The 16,341-nt window shown below is 43.8% G+C and overlaps 1 protein-coding gene across 1 annotated transcript in view; it reads left to right on the top strand.

Annotated features, from left to right (window-relative positions):
• The first annotated feature begins 681 nt into the window (after positions 1-681).
• Positions 682-16,341, top strand: part of EHD4 (EH domain containing 4) — a 92,448-nt gene continuing 76,788 nt past the window's right edge. The window contains exon 1 of the mRNA XM_036298308.1: positions 682-1,043. Coding sequence (XP_036154201.1) covers positions 808-1,043 — 236 coding nt within the window. The 5' untranslated portion in view covers positions 682-807. The remainder of the gene's footprint in view (positions 1,044-16,341) is intronic.

Raw genomic sequence — 16,341 nt, 5'->3', positions numbered from 1 at the left:
TGATGACTAAATCTTCAATTTTACAGAAAATCAAATAAAGAAAACTAAGGACACATGGCCTTCAATTGATCCAGAAGTTAGCGGAGGCAGCTTGCCAAAGTAAGAGGAACATGTCCAAGTAGACTGAAGTCTACTTCCCCTACTTAAAATTTTGTCAATTATGTCCGTGAGTCAAGGTCTCCAGCAATAAAATAAAGGTAATAATAACCTTTCAGCGGGTAGAAAGAACCTGCCTGTCAACTTTCTGAACTTTTGTCTCCAGTACCGACGTCTATAGGGCGGGGATGAGTGAACGTTGCAGGAGACTAAGTAGCCTTCGGAGGCTCACGGGGCGGTTTGTGTGTTTTTTCTGGGGGACTTTGCCAGCTCAGATGTGCCCGGAAGCCAAGCCAACGCCACCGGTCCAGACGCGGAGACCCAGCGACTCAGAAGGCGCCTTGGATGTCGGGTCTGCGTCACTCAGCTGGAGGGGCATCCTCCAGCCGCCCCCGTCCTCCACCCGGATCCGTCATCCGTAATTCATTAAGGGCCTCCTCTCCATTGGCTGACACCTCCACCGGCTCTGACAGCGGCCCAATGAGGAAGGACTTGAGGGAGCCCTTCTGAATAGTGAACGAGCGCTCGTGACGTAGCGACCGGAGATTGGCTGCCAGCGCGCGAGGCGGGGCCAGCTCGAGCTGCGGAGAGCGCCGCTCGGGCAGTTCAGTGCGAGCCCGAAGGGTCAGACCCGAGTGGCGTGGCAGCGCGGCGCCGGGCTGAGAGCGGGGGCGCGGGGCGCGGACGGTGGGCTCGCGGACGGGCGGCAGGATGTTCAGCTGGATGGGGCGGCAGGCGGGCGGGCGCGAGCGCTCGGGCGGCGCGGATGCCGTGCAGACGGTGACGGGCGGCCTGCGTTCGCTCTACCTGCGCAAGGTGCTACCTCTGGAGGAGGCGTACCGCTTCCACGAGTTCCACTCGCCCGCGCTGGAGGACGCCGACTTCGACAACAAGCCCATGATCCTCCTGGTGGGCCAGTACAGCACGGGCAAGACCACCTTCATCAGGTAACCCGCCCCGCCCCTCCCCTCCGCCGCCCTCCCGGGACCCTGGCCCCGCACCACCTGGCGGAAGGCGGTCTTCCCCTAGCGTACGTGTGTGGCCGCCAGCCTCCCGCCGCCCTCGGGCTTCCTGCAGCGCCCACTTCCCCTTTCGCGGAGCCCCCTCGCCGCTGCTTCCCCCTCCAGCCAGCATCGACGCGACCTCGGGTTCCGCGTCAGAGCGTGATGACCGCAGGCCCGCCCGGAGCGCGGCCGCCAGGGTCCGGGCCCGCTGTCCTCACGCGGGCAGGAGGGTCTGGGAACCTGTTCTCGCGGACTCCAAACCCCCCTTCCGTGTTCTTGGAAAGGCACCGCTCTGGCTAGCTTTATCCTGCCATCTGGCTATCATCAGCGTCCTGGTGAGCCAGTGAGGCCTAGCGCTGAAATGAGGGCAGTGGTGTGGGGTATCGGAAGGGCTATTGAGTCAGAGTTGGAGAGTTCAGTCTCTAACACAGTACCCAACGCATAACTAGTAATTGAATGAATGAATGAATGAACGGCAACAGTAGAGCGTATTGCCTATGACCTCTTCCCTTGAGGTCGCATGCCACCCCCACCACCGTGTTGGGGGTAGGGGTCGAGAGGCCACCTCATTCAGTTCTTGCACCGTCTTGCCTTTCTCCTACCGCAGGAAGTTAGCTGCGTGTAGCAAACCGCACCCAGTGCAACTAAGGGGGAGTGTCATATTACTATTCTGAGTTTCCATTTCTTAGGTGGGTCATTTCTTCCTGGTCACCCTTGACAACTCAAAATATTTGTCATGCCCTCTGTGTCTCCAAAAGCAAACAATTGCAGTACATGCCCTAAGGTTCAAATAATGTAGCTTCCTCGGTAGTGACTTTTGATGGGAAGTAATTGACCTTGAAACAGATTTTTGAAGAGGCTTATTTTACTTCTAAAGCAGCTGGCATATTAAGACTTTACATTCTTTGGTTAGGAAACTTGTTTTCCTGGGTTAAATCCTGTGTCAATTGAAACAGAGTGCCTGAGAATTTAAGGTTTTGGCCCAGGGTTTTGGAAATTATAACAGTTTCTTCATCATTGATGTTCAACAGGTGTTCAGAAAACTATATCTATATTTGGATACATGCCATTGCTATTAAGTAGTGGCCTCTTTTTCTCCACTCCAGAACCCTAAATAGTTTCTACAAATAGAGTAGCTGTCACTACGGGAAATATGTTCAGTCCAGGCCTACAGATATTCTGTGAATGAATTCAGCCAAGCAAATATACTATATTGAAATATAGTTCTAGACCAGTGATTTTTCAACTGGTATGGCGCAAGAATTTTTAAAACATGCAATAGCTGACTATTTAGTCAGGGGCACAGACCTCTGTTCCCTTAGATTGTGAAATAAAAATTGACAACAGCTGACACAATAGCTGTCTGGTGTGAATGAATGAAAATTATACCTATTTTTATTTTTTTGTCAGATTGGAAAAAATACAATATATTGTTCGGTGTGTGCAGAATTTTAGTAATTAGTTTTGTGCCTTGAAATGAAAAAGGTTGAAAATTGCTGTTCTAGACGTAACTTGAATGTGAAGCAAGACTGAAGAAAATAATTTTAAAATTGCTTTTTTGGTGCTTATAATATGTTGAAAATAATAATATGTCAACCCAGACACTCAAAATGAACCATAGAAATATTACAGTAACTGGTACCTTGAAAGATGACAAGACAATGCATTTAAGGTCTTAGTAATACTAACAAACTTTTAAGTATATGGGATAATGCAGTATTACTCAAGTGGTACAAGAGTGGGAGATAAAGGATGAGCAGGTGGCATTGCTGTAATTACAGTAATCTCAGACATTAGTGGTGGCATGTTCACAGCACGCCGGGCAGTTGCCCGTCTGCCGAGGACTTTATTATACCCTTTGTGATGAGGGAGCCCTGATGCTCTACCAACCTGGATGCGATGTGGCTCACTCTGTGCTCCCACAGACAGCATAAGAAGCAAGCCTGAAGTAGGGGAGCACAATTCAGAGGAACGTGAATTGATTTCTTTTTTTTTTAGTTTACAAATTCATTATAGTGTTTCTCACTCTTTTCTCTGCTTCATCATTTGGCAGGAGCTTTGTGGTATTGCTAAGCATAGTTTTAAGAAGAATTTTGAGATCTGACGCTTAGAGATTCTATCCAAGTGGAGCACTTCTCAGTAGGCGCTGAGCCATGCGCAACCTCAGGGTGAGGGCCGAGTTACCATATCAGAAAGTCACTTGCTCTTGAGACCTCTCCTGGCCTAAGTGGCTTTGGCATTGGGTAGCAGGCATAAAGTGGACCTGTGAAGTTAGAAGGAAATCAGGGTGGTCAGAAGCTTGCTGAGGCACCAGAGACCTGAGTTTGGTTTCAGAGTGAAGCTAAGAGGAAGAGATTTAGTTCCTGGGAGGGAAGCCCCAAACAAAAGGGCAGCTACCCTCTAGAGCAGCGGTTCTCAACCTGTGGGTCGCGACCCCTTTGGGGGTCGAACGACCCTTTCACAGGGGTCGCTTAAGACCATTGGAAAGCACATATATAATTACATATTGTTTTTGTGATTATGCTTTAATTATGTTCAATTTGTAACAATGAAATTGGGGGTCACCACAACATGAGGAACTGTATTAAAGGGTCGCGGCATTAGGAAGGTTGAGAACCACTGCTCTAGAGACCTGCACTGTAACGAAGCAGAGGGGTTGGCCTATGGTGCTGACTTCCTGGTTCTGCCTACATCCATAGCTATCTTTTCTCTGAGGCTGGGCAGTGCCTGTGTTGTTTGCTTCTAGCCATTGAGCACTAGAAGCTCATACTTGGCTGTGGAAATGAAATTAAGAAACATTTCCACCTATCTACATAGTTATACAGTATATTCTATCCACTTGGCTTTCTGCACATCCCAAGAAGTCACTGATAATGGAGCCTGCACTAATATGGAGAGATACTTAACTTATTGCAAAGCCATTTAGCAAGGCCTTTGGTGTGCATTCGACACACACACACACACACACACACACACACACACACACACATATTATTGATTTTAGAGAGGAAGGGGGAGAGAGAAAGATAGAAACATCAATGATGAGAGAGAATCATTGATTGGCTGCCTCCTGCATGCCCCCTACTTGGAATAGAGCCCACAACCCTCGAATGTGCCCTTGACCTGAATTGAACCCGGGGGACCCTTCAGTCTGCAGGCCGATGCTCTCTCCCAGCCATGGGCAAACTACGGCCCGCGGGCCGGATCCAGCCCGTTTGAAATGAATAAAACTAAAAAAAAAAAAAAGACCGGACCCTTTTATGTAATGATGTTTACTTTGAATTTATATTAGTTCACACAAACACTCCATCCGTGCTTTTGTTCCGGCCCTCCGGTCCAGTTTAAGAACCCATTGTGGCCCTTGAGTCAAAAAGTTTGCCCACCCCTGCTCTATCCACTGACCAAACTGGCTGGGGCCATTCCACGCCCTTGCAATGGAACCTTACTCTTCCCTCCTTTTCCCCCATAACTGGCAAGAACTAGGAGCCCCACTAAAACGTAGTGAGCCATGACCTTCATCAGGAATAAGGAAATTAAGTGTGTGGCTTGTTCTAAGGAAAAGGTCTCCTGGGTGGGGTAGATAAAGAGCTTGAGTGTCAAGAAAAATACCCTCACTTCTGCATAGAGATCACCATGAGGGGCCCACGTGCAAGGAAGAGGAGGAACTGAAGGAGAGGCTTGGTGGACCGTCCTCACATGGATCACAAAACTGTCCTGAAAGGAGACTTCAGATGTGATTAAGATACTTGCCAACGTCTCTTTGGGGTAGAAGCTGAGCAGTTGAAAAACCTATTGTCTCACTGACAGTCCTTATCTCCCATAAGACAGAAGATGCAATGAGAGGAACTCCACCTCTTGCTGGGGTCTAGTCCCAGCGGGTCCAGGGGTTCCCCAAAGGTGTAGACGGAGTCGGCGAAGAAGGAATGACACGGAGACAGCGTTCAGTTGATCAGCAGCCTAGCCAGGATCTCTAGCCAAGATCTCCAGCCAAGTTCTGGTCTGGATCTCCAGAGAGGTTCTGCTTAGGATCTCCAGCCAGGTTCTGTGTCCATGTTCTCTTGCTAGGTTCTCCAGGTTCTCTAGCCAGGTTCTGTCCAGGTTCTCCATCCAGGTTCTGTCCAGGTTCTCCAGCCAATTTCTGTAGTCAGGTTCAGTTTAGGATCTTTTGCCATGTTCTCTCGCTAGGTTCTGTCTCTAGGTTCTGTTGCCAGTTTCTGTCCAGGATCTTTTGCCATGTTCTCTCCAACAAAGTTCTTCTGTCTCTAGGTTCTGTGTAGGTTCTGTCTTCTAAGTTCTGTGTTCTAAGTTTTGTGTTTTGCTGTCTTGTTACATCTGCATTTATACCAGTTGATTCAATCCTATCAATCTCTATTACAAAGGTTAGGGCGTTTCTTATCTCCATTCCAGGAAGTAAAGATTATGTAGCTTAAGCATGATTGTTCGTAGTTAAAGTGATTAATTACCCGCCTGGCACTTAGTTGAGGGGTTTTATTCCCTCCCTAACTTCAGGGGAAAATCCCTACCTGGGGAAACAACTTTCTCAGAGAGGAGACCGTGGTTAAAACACATAGTGCCAAGAAGGGGAGCAAACATATTAAGAACAGTATGCCATATATGCCAGGTCCTTTGAAACAGCAAGGATGGACCGGCTCCCGGCAACCTCTGACCAGCAAAGAAGATTTGGCCAGAGAAGAAAAAGAGATGGGCACAAAGAAAATGGCCCGTCATCTTAGGCTCCCTAACGGCCAAGGGAGGTTAGGTGTTGGGCTCAGTCAGGCTTGTGTCCAAAGCCCAAGGAAAACAGATTTCAGAGATTTCCCCCAGAAAATCCCTGGGCCAGGTGTTGTGAGGGAAGACATTTCCCTGAGAGGATAGAGGCTCACCAAAAATCAATTCAAACCACAAAGTTGCAACCTTTGATTTTTAAAAGCCTGGTTTGCTTTCTTCCTCCTATACCCTGTCCCCTTCTCCCAGAAAAAATTTTCTAATGAGGAGAAAAGAGGGAAGTCATTCAAGAAACTGTATAGGTTTTAAAAGGTCAGAGACGAAGACAATTAAGTAAGAAAAAGAAATAGAAGGTATGTAGATTGGAGAGAAGTAAAATTATCTCTATTCATAGAGGACATGATCTTAGAAAGTCCTGAAGATTTAGGAAAATCCTTTAAAAATCTCTTAAAACTCACAAATGAGTTCAGCAAAGTGTCAGGACACAAGATCAATATACAAAATTAATTGTATTTCTATACGCTAGCAATGAAAAATCTGGAAATGAAATTAAGAAACATTTCCATTTATAATACCATATACAAGAATAGAGGGTTAAATTTAACAAAAGTAGTGTAAAACTTACACATTTAAAACTATACAACTTTACTTGAAATATCAGGGGGATCACTGTAAAATATATGATTGTCTAACAACAATAAAATAAAATAAAATAAAATAAAAAACCTATACAACTTTGTTGAAAGGAGTTCAAGAAAACCTTAAAAAATGGAAAGACAGCCTAGGTTTGTGGATTGGAAGACTAAACATTTTTAGAATAGCAATACTACTCAAAGTGACCGATAGATTCAGTGCAATTCCAACCAAAATTCCAACTGCTTTCTTTACAGAAATTGATAGACCTATTCTAAAATTCATTTGGAAATATGAAGGATCCAAAATAGCCAAAACAATCTTAAGAAAAAACAAAGCTGGAGTTCTCATACATCCTGATTTTAAAACTTATTATGAAGCTATAGTAAACAAGGGTGTGGTACTGGCTTAAGTTTAGACATATATATCAATTGAGTAGAATTGAGAGTCCAGAAATAAACTCATACATCTATGGTAACTTTTTTTATAAGGTTTCCAAGACAATCCAATGGGGGAAGAAATATTCTTTTCAACAAATGATGGTGGGGCAATTGTATATCTATATTGCAAAAGGAATAGAGAGTGACTGCTGATGGACTCAGGGTTTATTTTGGGGGTGATGAAAACGTTCTGAAATGAGATAGTGGTATTAGTTGCATAACTGTGAATATGCTAAAATCCACAGAATTATATCCTTTAAAAGGGTGAATCTTATGGTATGTGAATTATCCTATATAATAACAGGCTAATATGCAAATTGTCCCCTCGACCAGGAGTTTGACCAGGGGGTGGGGCCGGCCAGCCAACCACCCGCAGCCCCCCCCCCGGCCAGCCTGCCCGATTGGCTCCAGGGTGGGCCAGCCAAGACCACACCCATGCACAAATTTGTGTACCGGGCCTCTAGTATCTCAATAAAAATATAAAACAATTGAGTCTTCCAAAACTGAGCATCCTATGATTTATTTAACTTCCACAATTCTGCAATTTATGCCAGTCAAGAAATTCCTGCATCTGTGTGCAATAATTTAAAATAAAAATGGATGCCGGAAATAAAACACTGCAAAAAAAAAAAAGAAGAAGAAGAAGAAGAAGAGGAAATAGCTAAACACAAGGATAAAAGGAACTAAGAAGCAGACATGAGAAAAAAGGGCTTCACCAGCACAAAATCCCTATATGGTTTTTCCCCTACATATTCTTATGAATGTATAAATATGTTCATTCTTCATAACACTCAAATTACTAAAATCAAGATATATTTTCCTATAAAATGCTTGATAAAGTAATTGTACATTAAAACTTTAAATATTATTTAAATATAATGTTAATAGGGAAAAGGGGGTCCATGTGCAAGAGGGGGAATAAGGTTTATGGGTAGTATGAACAAGCACTAAGAAGCTGAAGTGAGTGGGCTGAGAGGGCAGAAATGCCTCCAACAATTAAAAAGCCTTCATAGGCATATTGAGAACAAGAAAAGAATCAGGAAGCCACAGGCCCACTGCTTTCCCCCCCCATAACTGGGAAGAACTAGGAGCCCCACTAAAACATGGTGAGCTTGGGACTCTTGCTGAAACATGAACAGAAAATAGAACTACTCAGCTATTGTTTTACTTCCTCCTTTTCCTCAAAGAAAATGATCCAGAGATGGTATAGGGGGCCCAGCCTTAATTGAGAGGGCGTTCAAACCCTGGGGATGAGGTGCTCTCAAGGGCCTGCGCAGGCATGGCCCAGCAAGTACCTGAGTGGATAGATGGATGGGAGGATGGTGTAGGAAAAACGTGTACTTGTGCTCAAAGATCTATGGTTGGTATTTTTTAAAGAAATTGTGAAGAATATGAAAAGTATCAGAAAATTGGAAGCAGCCAGATGTCCCAGTTTTCAAAAAGGGAGAGAAATAGATTGTGTTCAAGAACAAAGCTCTACTTCATTCCTTTGATAAGCTCTAGACTCCATTATGAAAGAGAAGAGAGGTGAAGGCACTCACAGGAGGTAGCTTGATTCATCCATTTACAAAGATCCCATTAGAGCCCTGGCTGGGTACTCAGTTGATTGGAGCATGGTCCCATATAACAAGGTTGCTTGTTCATTCCCCTGTCAGGGTACATACAAGAATCAACCAGTGAATGCATAGGTATGCACCAGTGAATGCACTGTTCTTCTTTCCCTTTCTCCCTTCCTCTCTCTAAAATAAATAATATTTCAAACATTTTTTAAAATCCCATTTGAGAAACACCATGGGCTATTTTGGTGGTTCTCACCCTCATCCAGGCACTGGAGCCCCTGAAAATCATAGTCTGCTATGCCAGATACCATGCTACCATGCCCTCTCCAGATCTCTCGGAAATATAGAAATATTTAAATTTTACAGAAAAATAGACTACACTTACAACATCACGCCTATACACCCTAGTGTTCATTTATTCAAATAATGTGATTTCAGGAATGGGCCTGGCTAATCACAGAGCTTGGAGTTTCATGGGGAATATGGAAAAGAATCCACAAGCCGTTAGGGCTATGGATGTGCCCCTAAAAGCACAGGGTGAGATGGAGACCCTTCATTCAGGCATGGAGGTTAGAAAATCCTCCCCGAGGATACAACCTAACAGCCCAGCACTGAGAATTAGCTGCCCAAAGGAGACCAGGAGGTGAGGACAAGAAGGTGTCAAGGATGAGGCCCAGGTTTCTTGGATAACAGGAGCTATCCACTGAGAGGGGGACCTAATAAGAGGAAGAGTGGGGCATAATTATGAGCTTAGATTTAAACCCATGTTTAAGTGGGTATAGAGTCCACAAAGGATCAGACATACGGGTCTGGGGTGAGAGGAAGAGGAGCTTGTGGAGACACTTGGAAAAAGTCAGTGAAGAGGTAGAGTCATGCCAGGGGAAGATGTGGCTCCGAGCCATCTCAGGGCTCTTAGGGTTGCAAGTGACAGAAATTCAATTATAAAAGGCTTAAGTAAAAAAAAATAATAATAATACAGATTTTCTCATGAAACTGATAAGACCAGGTGTACTGGCTTCAGACCTGGCCTAGGACCCCAAGTGGCACAGTCAGCTGAGGACTCTCAGCTTTGCTGCCTCCCTCATGTTGACTTCCTTCTTAGTCAGTTGCCCCTCATGGAGTGGGCAGGTGGCTGTCTCCAATTCCAGACTCATATTCTGTCGGCTCAGCAACCACAGTGGGAAAAAAGAGAATCTCTTCCCCAACAGTTTAGCAGAAATCTCAGGTTTGAGTCTCAGTAGTTCAACTTTGGCCAAATGCCCATCCCTGAGCCACTCCCTAGAGCCCAGGGGAATGAAATAACCCCTGCCTGGAGCGGGGTAGTCAACCCCAAACTATGTGGCCTCAGAGTGGGGTGAGGTGCCTCCTCAGGGTGTTGTTATCAAAAGGGGGAAATGGATACTGGACAGGTGAAACAGCAGACACTCCCCACAAAAGCCAGGGGAACAGAGGAGAGGGGTGGTCAGCGAAGTCAGCTTCGTCTGGGAAAGGATGAAAATAGAAGCAGTGGATTAGCCATCATGAATCAGGCTGACCTTTGCAAGAGCCATGTCAGTAAGTGGTGGTGATAGAACCCAGGTGGTGATGGGTCGAGGAATGAGTGGGAGGTGAAACGTCAAATATAGAAAATTCTCAGCAGTTGGGCACTGAAGGGGAGGAACCGTGCCCTGGTCACAGGCATTCCGGAGGTTTGGTTCAAGATGAGCATGAGTTTAATGTTGATGGAAGGGGGTATGGAGGGGCAGCAGCTGGTGTTTCAGATGCCTAAGGAGAGGCGTCTGCTGTCCCTGTCTCTCCCTCTCCTCCACTCTCTCTAAAAAAATAAAAAATAAAAAAAAAAGAAATCAATGGGAAAAAAAGATCCTCGGGTGGAGATTAACAGAACAAAACAAAAATGCCATTTTGCTTTTTACTTCAACCTATGTTCTGTGGAATGCAATTCTGGGAGGTTGTAAATAGATGTTCAGAGGAAAAAAAGGTTCTCTAGTAAGTGACTTTGGGAAATGCTGTGTTCTGTAGCCTCCTCATGAAGCTTACAGTACGTCCGGGTCAATTTAAAATCTATTGTAAGATTCATAACTTACAAGTCATAGCAGAAAACACAGTAGATCTTCATTGCATGCGCAGTTGAATGAATGGGAAAATAAACAAGGTTGTAAGAAATTGGAAAGCATGTTGCCTTTGATTCCAGTAAACTCCCTCTCCCTTTCTTCTTCTTCCTTTCCCATTCTTCCACCGTCTTTCCAGAACAGTATGGAAGGTGGAGTGGAGCAGCTACAAGGAACAGCTCGTGTTAGACAGCAGTGTGCTTTAAGAACAGCGCAGTAGTTTAACTTCCATTCATAGCAGGATAAACAGAGATGTGAAAAGGCTTTACCCAGCAGATTCCAGTTTCTTGGTACAACAGGATAACATTCCCTTAGTAGGTCGGCAGTTTCAAATATGATATATTCTGAATAAGCATTCCTGGTGATAATATGTCAATGATTTAACTAAGGGAAAAACAAAAATGAAAATAAAAGGTTTCATACTTAAAGAAGACATATTGTTTTAAAATGCAAGTGAAGCTCATTCTGACTTAGTTTTTTAATATTTCAGAGAAGATTAAAATTTTAAAGTAGGTGAAATATTTGTCCAGGGATATTTATCTCAGCATTATTTATACTAGTAAGAAATGGGAAGATATTTAAATACCCACCAGTTAGGAAATGGTAAACTAAGTTGATACATATTCACCTTAGAACAGTATGCAGCCATTAAAAATTGTTTACAAAGGATTTTTAATGGTATAAGAAAAAACTAAGGATGAAAATCTAAGTACAAACTTATTTAAACACTTTGATCCCAATTTTATTTTTAAAAATATATGTGCAAAAAATGGATAAAATATTTCAAAATGTTAAAAGTGGTCATTATCTTGTACTACTAATATGATCTTGTGCAATCTACTTAACTTGTCATAAGCAGTTTTCTATAAGGTAGGAATAAGAATACCTGCCCCAACGACAGCGAGGGTGAAGTGGTAAAACACGTGAAAAGCCTTATAAACTGTTCGACATCATTTCATAATTATCTGTTATTTGGTGGTGTCTGGCAGTAGAATTGGTGGTAGTACTAACTTACATATTCGGGACCATTTTATAAGACAGTTGTGATAGTAAAGGTTTGATTCTCCTCCCACTTCCATTTCATGGGATTAAACATGAGGATAAACAAAGGAAACTGTTTTAAAAACATCATTTCCAGATTCCAGACAAATCAGAGTTGAAGGACTGACCCTTTCTTTTCATTCTCTCTCCTAGTGAAATAGCGGGTCAAGTATTATCAATAAATACCTCATGTTAAACTCTCCAACACTTATTATAATTTGAAATTATTTAAACTTATAGCCATGTATTTAAAAATAAGGAAATAAAATGTTTCACAGAACTCAAAAGTTGTACTTTATATATTTCTTTCACATCTATGTGGTTTAAAACCTTAGTAATACCCAAAGGAATAAAATAATATGTTGGGGTTAGTTTAATGCTTTTAAAAACGTCCCAGGCCATATCAATGAATTGCACTCTCTAGTGTACACGCAGAGGCCAGTGTAGGCACAAACATTTTTTAAAATCTCATTTATCATTACACAAGCTATTTCTCTAGACTTTTTGAGAATTTTAAATTAATGCTCATAATATACCCCAAATATAGGTGTCATAATACTTTTTAGAGTGCTTGCTTAATTATTGAATACTGCTAACAAGTCTTACGTTTGTATGTGTGTTAGGATTCATAGAATGTGTTCCTATAAACGCTCCCATGGGAGCCTGCCTCAGCCTCTCAGGCTCCGACTTAGGGCAGGTAATGTTCCCACAGGACTAGCAGAAATCCTAGGCTCTAATAAACCACTTAACCTATTCGAGCGCTATTTTTCTCATCTGTACAATGGGGGTAAAAATAGTATTTACCCAGAGGTACTTAGAATGGAATAAGTTTAAGAATGCATGGATGAATACTCAGGAGAGACAAAATTTGCAGCTGGAATTTTGGAATAATGTGCCTCTTATAGTTTGTTTGTTCATTTGTAATTTAGTCATTCTTATGCCCATCTTTGAGAGGATGATGGGTGCTTGGGTATGTTGGGGGACTTTTCCATTTCCTGAAGGTTTTTTCTTCTTGTCACATGACTTTTTTTTCTATAAAGTTAAGAGAAAATCTAGCCTAAGCAGTGGAAGAAGAAAGACACTGTCCACACGCCCCCTGGCATGAAAGCAGCGCTGTGAGCCCCTAGGCTGACGGTGGCAGCCCGTGCGCCCAGGAGCCATCTGGGCGAGGCTGAGCCGTGGCCCTCAGCAGACAGGGACAGGAGATGTCGGCACTCCCGTCCTCCCACCACCCCTCTGCCCAGCTTCTTGGAATCCAAATCCCTTTTTACACTGGTGGCTTGGCTCAAGACTCGGGGAGCAATCACCGCTGGAATTGGCAGCTTCTCTGAGAACTCAGGAAAAGGAGAGTGAGGTGGAGCCAGGGACAGAAACTCAGCCTAACGCACAGGATGCCTGTGAGGGGGCAGCTGCTCTGAGCCGTGGTGGACTCTTTTCTGTAGCTTCCTGTGGCCTCTTGTTCTTTTGAATTCTTGTTATCGCAGATAACACCACCAAGTCCCTGGAACTCGTGGCTTTGGGAAAGCCTCTGAGGTGTCAAAAAGAAAAAGTTTACCACAGTTGATCAGCCTCCTGCGTGGGGCTGTGTGGGGAACCTGTTTTAGTGCATCGCACCTCAGAATTCGCTCTGACTCTTCCTTTCAGGGAGTGACCAAAACAAGGTCCTGGAATGATCAGGGAGAACTGCCACGAAGGAGGCAGTGAAGTGGCTTATAGAGTGGGTAGAACAGATACTAGAGATCGTGAGACATGATTCCCCACCAGAGAGGAGATGAAGTGAGGGAAGATGGGGGCAGGAATTTCGGGCCTCGAAGAGACTGGTCAAGAGGGGAACAAAAGGCCCCCTGTAGCGGGGGAGCAGGAGCCCAGACTGCAAAGGGTGGCTGTGGGGGTTCCTGAAAGAAGTTATCTGCGAAGGACCGGGCTGTTAGAGTGGTGCTTTGGAAAAAGAATCTGACCTTCAAGGGCAAATGGGGGAGAGGAAGTATGGGAAGTGTGAAGTGACCAGAGTCCAAATGAGGTGTGATGAGGAGGCAGAGAAGTGAGGGAGGGAGGCCAGAGCCTGATGACTGCCTGGATGAGGGCTCAGAGAAAGTCAGAGTCCACAGATACTGGTTCTGCTCCTACCATGTGCCAGACACTGTTCGATGCTGGGAGACCATGGTGAGCCAGACAGACAAGGGTCCTCTCTTTCAATATGCTCCTAACATCTGGGACAGTGACATGCAAACAGTAGCATAATTTCAGATACTGATTTGTGCTATGAGCAGGGAAATGAGAGAGGGGTGGGGGCATCCGACAGCCTGGAGAGGCTACTTTGTCAATGGGTATTTATTGACTAGTTCTCAACCATGTGCCAGAGATGGCTCCGACACGTGGGAAGCATCAGTGAGCAGGAGAGACAAAAAGCCTGCTTTCCTGTGGCTTATACTCTGTCAGGGGGAGATAGGGAATAAATCATAAAATAATAAATAAGTACTATTATATTATGATAGAGGGAATAAGAGCTATGGGAAAGAGAACACTTTTTTTTTCTCTAATTTTTTGCTATTATAGATAATGCTGCGATGGGCATCTTCATGCAGAAATCTTTTCCATGTGTCTAAGGATTTTTCCTAAGGATAGATTTCAAAAAGTAGAATTACCCCCATCTTGAAGGTTTTTAACATAAAGTATCAAATTGCTTTTCAGTGAAGTTATACCAACTTATTCTTCCTCCAGCATATATAAGGGTGTTTATTTTACTACAGCCTCACCAGCATTGAGTATTATGAATTTTTTTAAGTGCTAATATGCTATTTATTTAATTGGTATTACCTTGATAATGAAATTGAAAGTTGACTTTTGGCTTTTTATTATCTGTGGGGGAAAGTATCACTAAACAAAATAATGTAAACAAATTATAAAACATAGTAATTTTTTTGTAGTCTGGGTTCTTCCTCTGTACCTGGGATTGGATGACTTACCAAGGTCACAGACCTTTTGTAGGCTGTCTTGGCAAGCCAACCTTTGCAGTAACAATTGATTCTATGGAAAGTGCCTGTCAAATTTCAAGACAACACTTGGACCTAACCCTTTTGTGAGTTGGGAACTGTGTGCTGCAAGAAGCCCGGTGACATTGACTGCTGTTCTTCCAAGCCCTGGCCCCTCTCCCTACTTTTCTCCTCTTCCTCCGTCTGTCCCCTGGATCTCCTGGCTTAGCCTCATCCAGGCCACAGGGGGTGGGAATCAAACTGGACATGAATGGGTGTGATCTGGACTTGAATTCTAGCTTTGCTGCTGCTGACTTCAGACTGGAAGCCCTAAAACCTAAATCCCACATTCCTATGTGAAATCCACACCCTCCTTACACACTCTACACATGGAGTTCTGCAAAATTTGAGACACTTACTTTTACCAATATTTGTGTGGATTTATAAGAATTTATAAATATGAATATTTCTGCTCCTATGAGTATTTATTAGTCTACTAGGTGCCTGAAAAGGTTTTGGGGAAAAAAAATTTTAATTAAATTTTAACATGTTTTGAAAATAGCACCTCTTCTCCCCAGCTTTTCTCCAGGGAGAAGAGAGACAGCTGGCCCCTGTTGTTGGGGCAGCCCAAAGACCATGCAGGACAGTGCGGAGGGCTTTTTCCTTCACTTATAAGGAAATATGGTGCGTCATGCCCAGTGGGACACGGTGTGCTGTGGCCCTGAACTCCCTTGTGCTCCTCATCCCTGAGCAAACCACCAGCTCGAACTCAGGTTTAAACATATCTGGAGACAGCACAGACCTGGAGTCCAATTGCCTGCATTCCGTTTCCACTGAAACATTGACTGTGTGACCTTGGTCAGGTTGCTTAGCCTTTCTGATGCCTCAGTGTCCCACCAGACAATGAGAGTGTAGTGGCCTCCTCAGAGTGCTGTAGGGATTGAATGAAACAATGTGTGCATGGAGGGCTTTGTACTACCCCAGGTTAGTAGTGAATACTTGGTAAATGCTGGGAGCTATGATCCAATTTTTTCACACTTACTCTAAATTCAGGGGATATATTTAAATGATGTGTCTATTCTGGTGCTCCACAGCTTCACAGAAATGAAGAAACTTTGGGTGACATTAAAACTAGCAATGAGATCAATTAAATGTTTAGAAATAGCCTGCTGCAATTGCTAAACAATTTTCATTTTATGTACGTAGAAAACATAGATCTAAATGGCTTAATTTCTTATTCTTAGAAAGATGGCAAAATTGTTGGACATTTGATAGTTCAATTCTTTTCTTCTATCCCTAGAAATAAAATCACAGGTACTGTGCCTAAATTTGATTAGTCAGGGCATTGTAGAAATAAAGGAAATAGTTTAGGACCAAGTAGATTGTTAGCTGCAGGAATGGGGAGCTGGAGGAAGTTTGCAGGTTTCTGCCCTTGAGCTTTTCCCCAGGGTGAAGGTTCATCTCCCCGGCAGGGTTGGGACATGGCTCTGCCCCACTCCCCTTGAACAGGGACCCTTCCACCACTTTCCACCCCCAGTGCCTGTTCACAGCCACTGTCAAGTATTCTCTGAAGGGGTTGCATTTCAACCTGTTGCTTGGTAATGAGTGAAATGTATTCCAAAGTACAGTTGATCCTTGAACAACATGAGTTTGAACTGTGTGGGTCCACATATATGCTGATTGGTTTTAGCAAATGCTATAAGTGTATTTTCTCTTCCTTATGATTTTCTTAATAACATTTTCTTTTCTCTAGCTTACTCTAT

Source organism: Myotis myotis, unplaced genomic scaffold, assembly GCF_014108235.1.
Source record: "Myotis myotis isolate mMyoMyo1 unplaced genomic scaffold, mMyoMyo1.p scaffold_m19_p_1, whole genome shotgun sequence".
In the NCBI taxonomy this organism is placed as follows: Eukaryota; Metazoa; Chordata; class Mammalia; order Chiroptera; family Vespertilionidae; genus Myotis; species Myotis myotis.
Note: the sequence above shows the minus strand (reverse complement) of the source record. Positions and strands in the feature narration are given on the sequence as shown.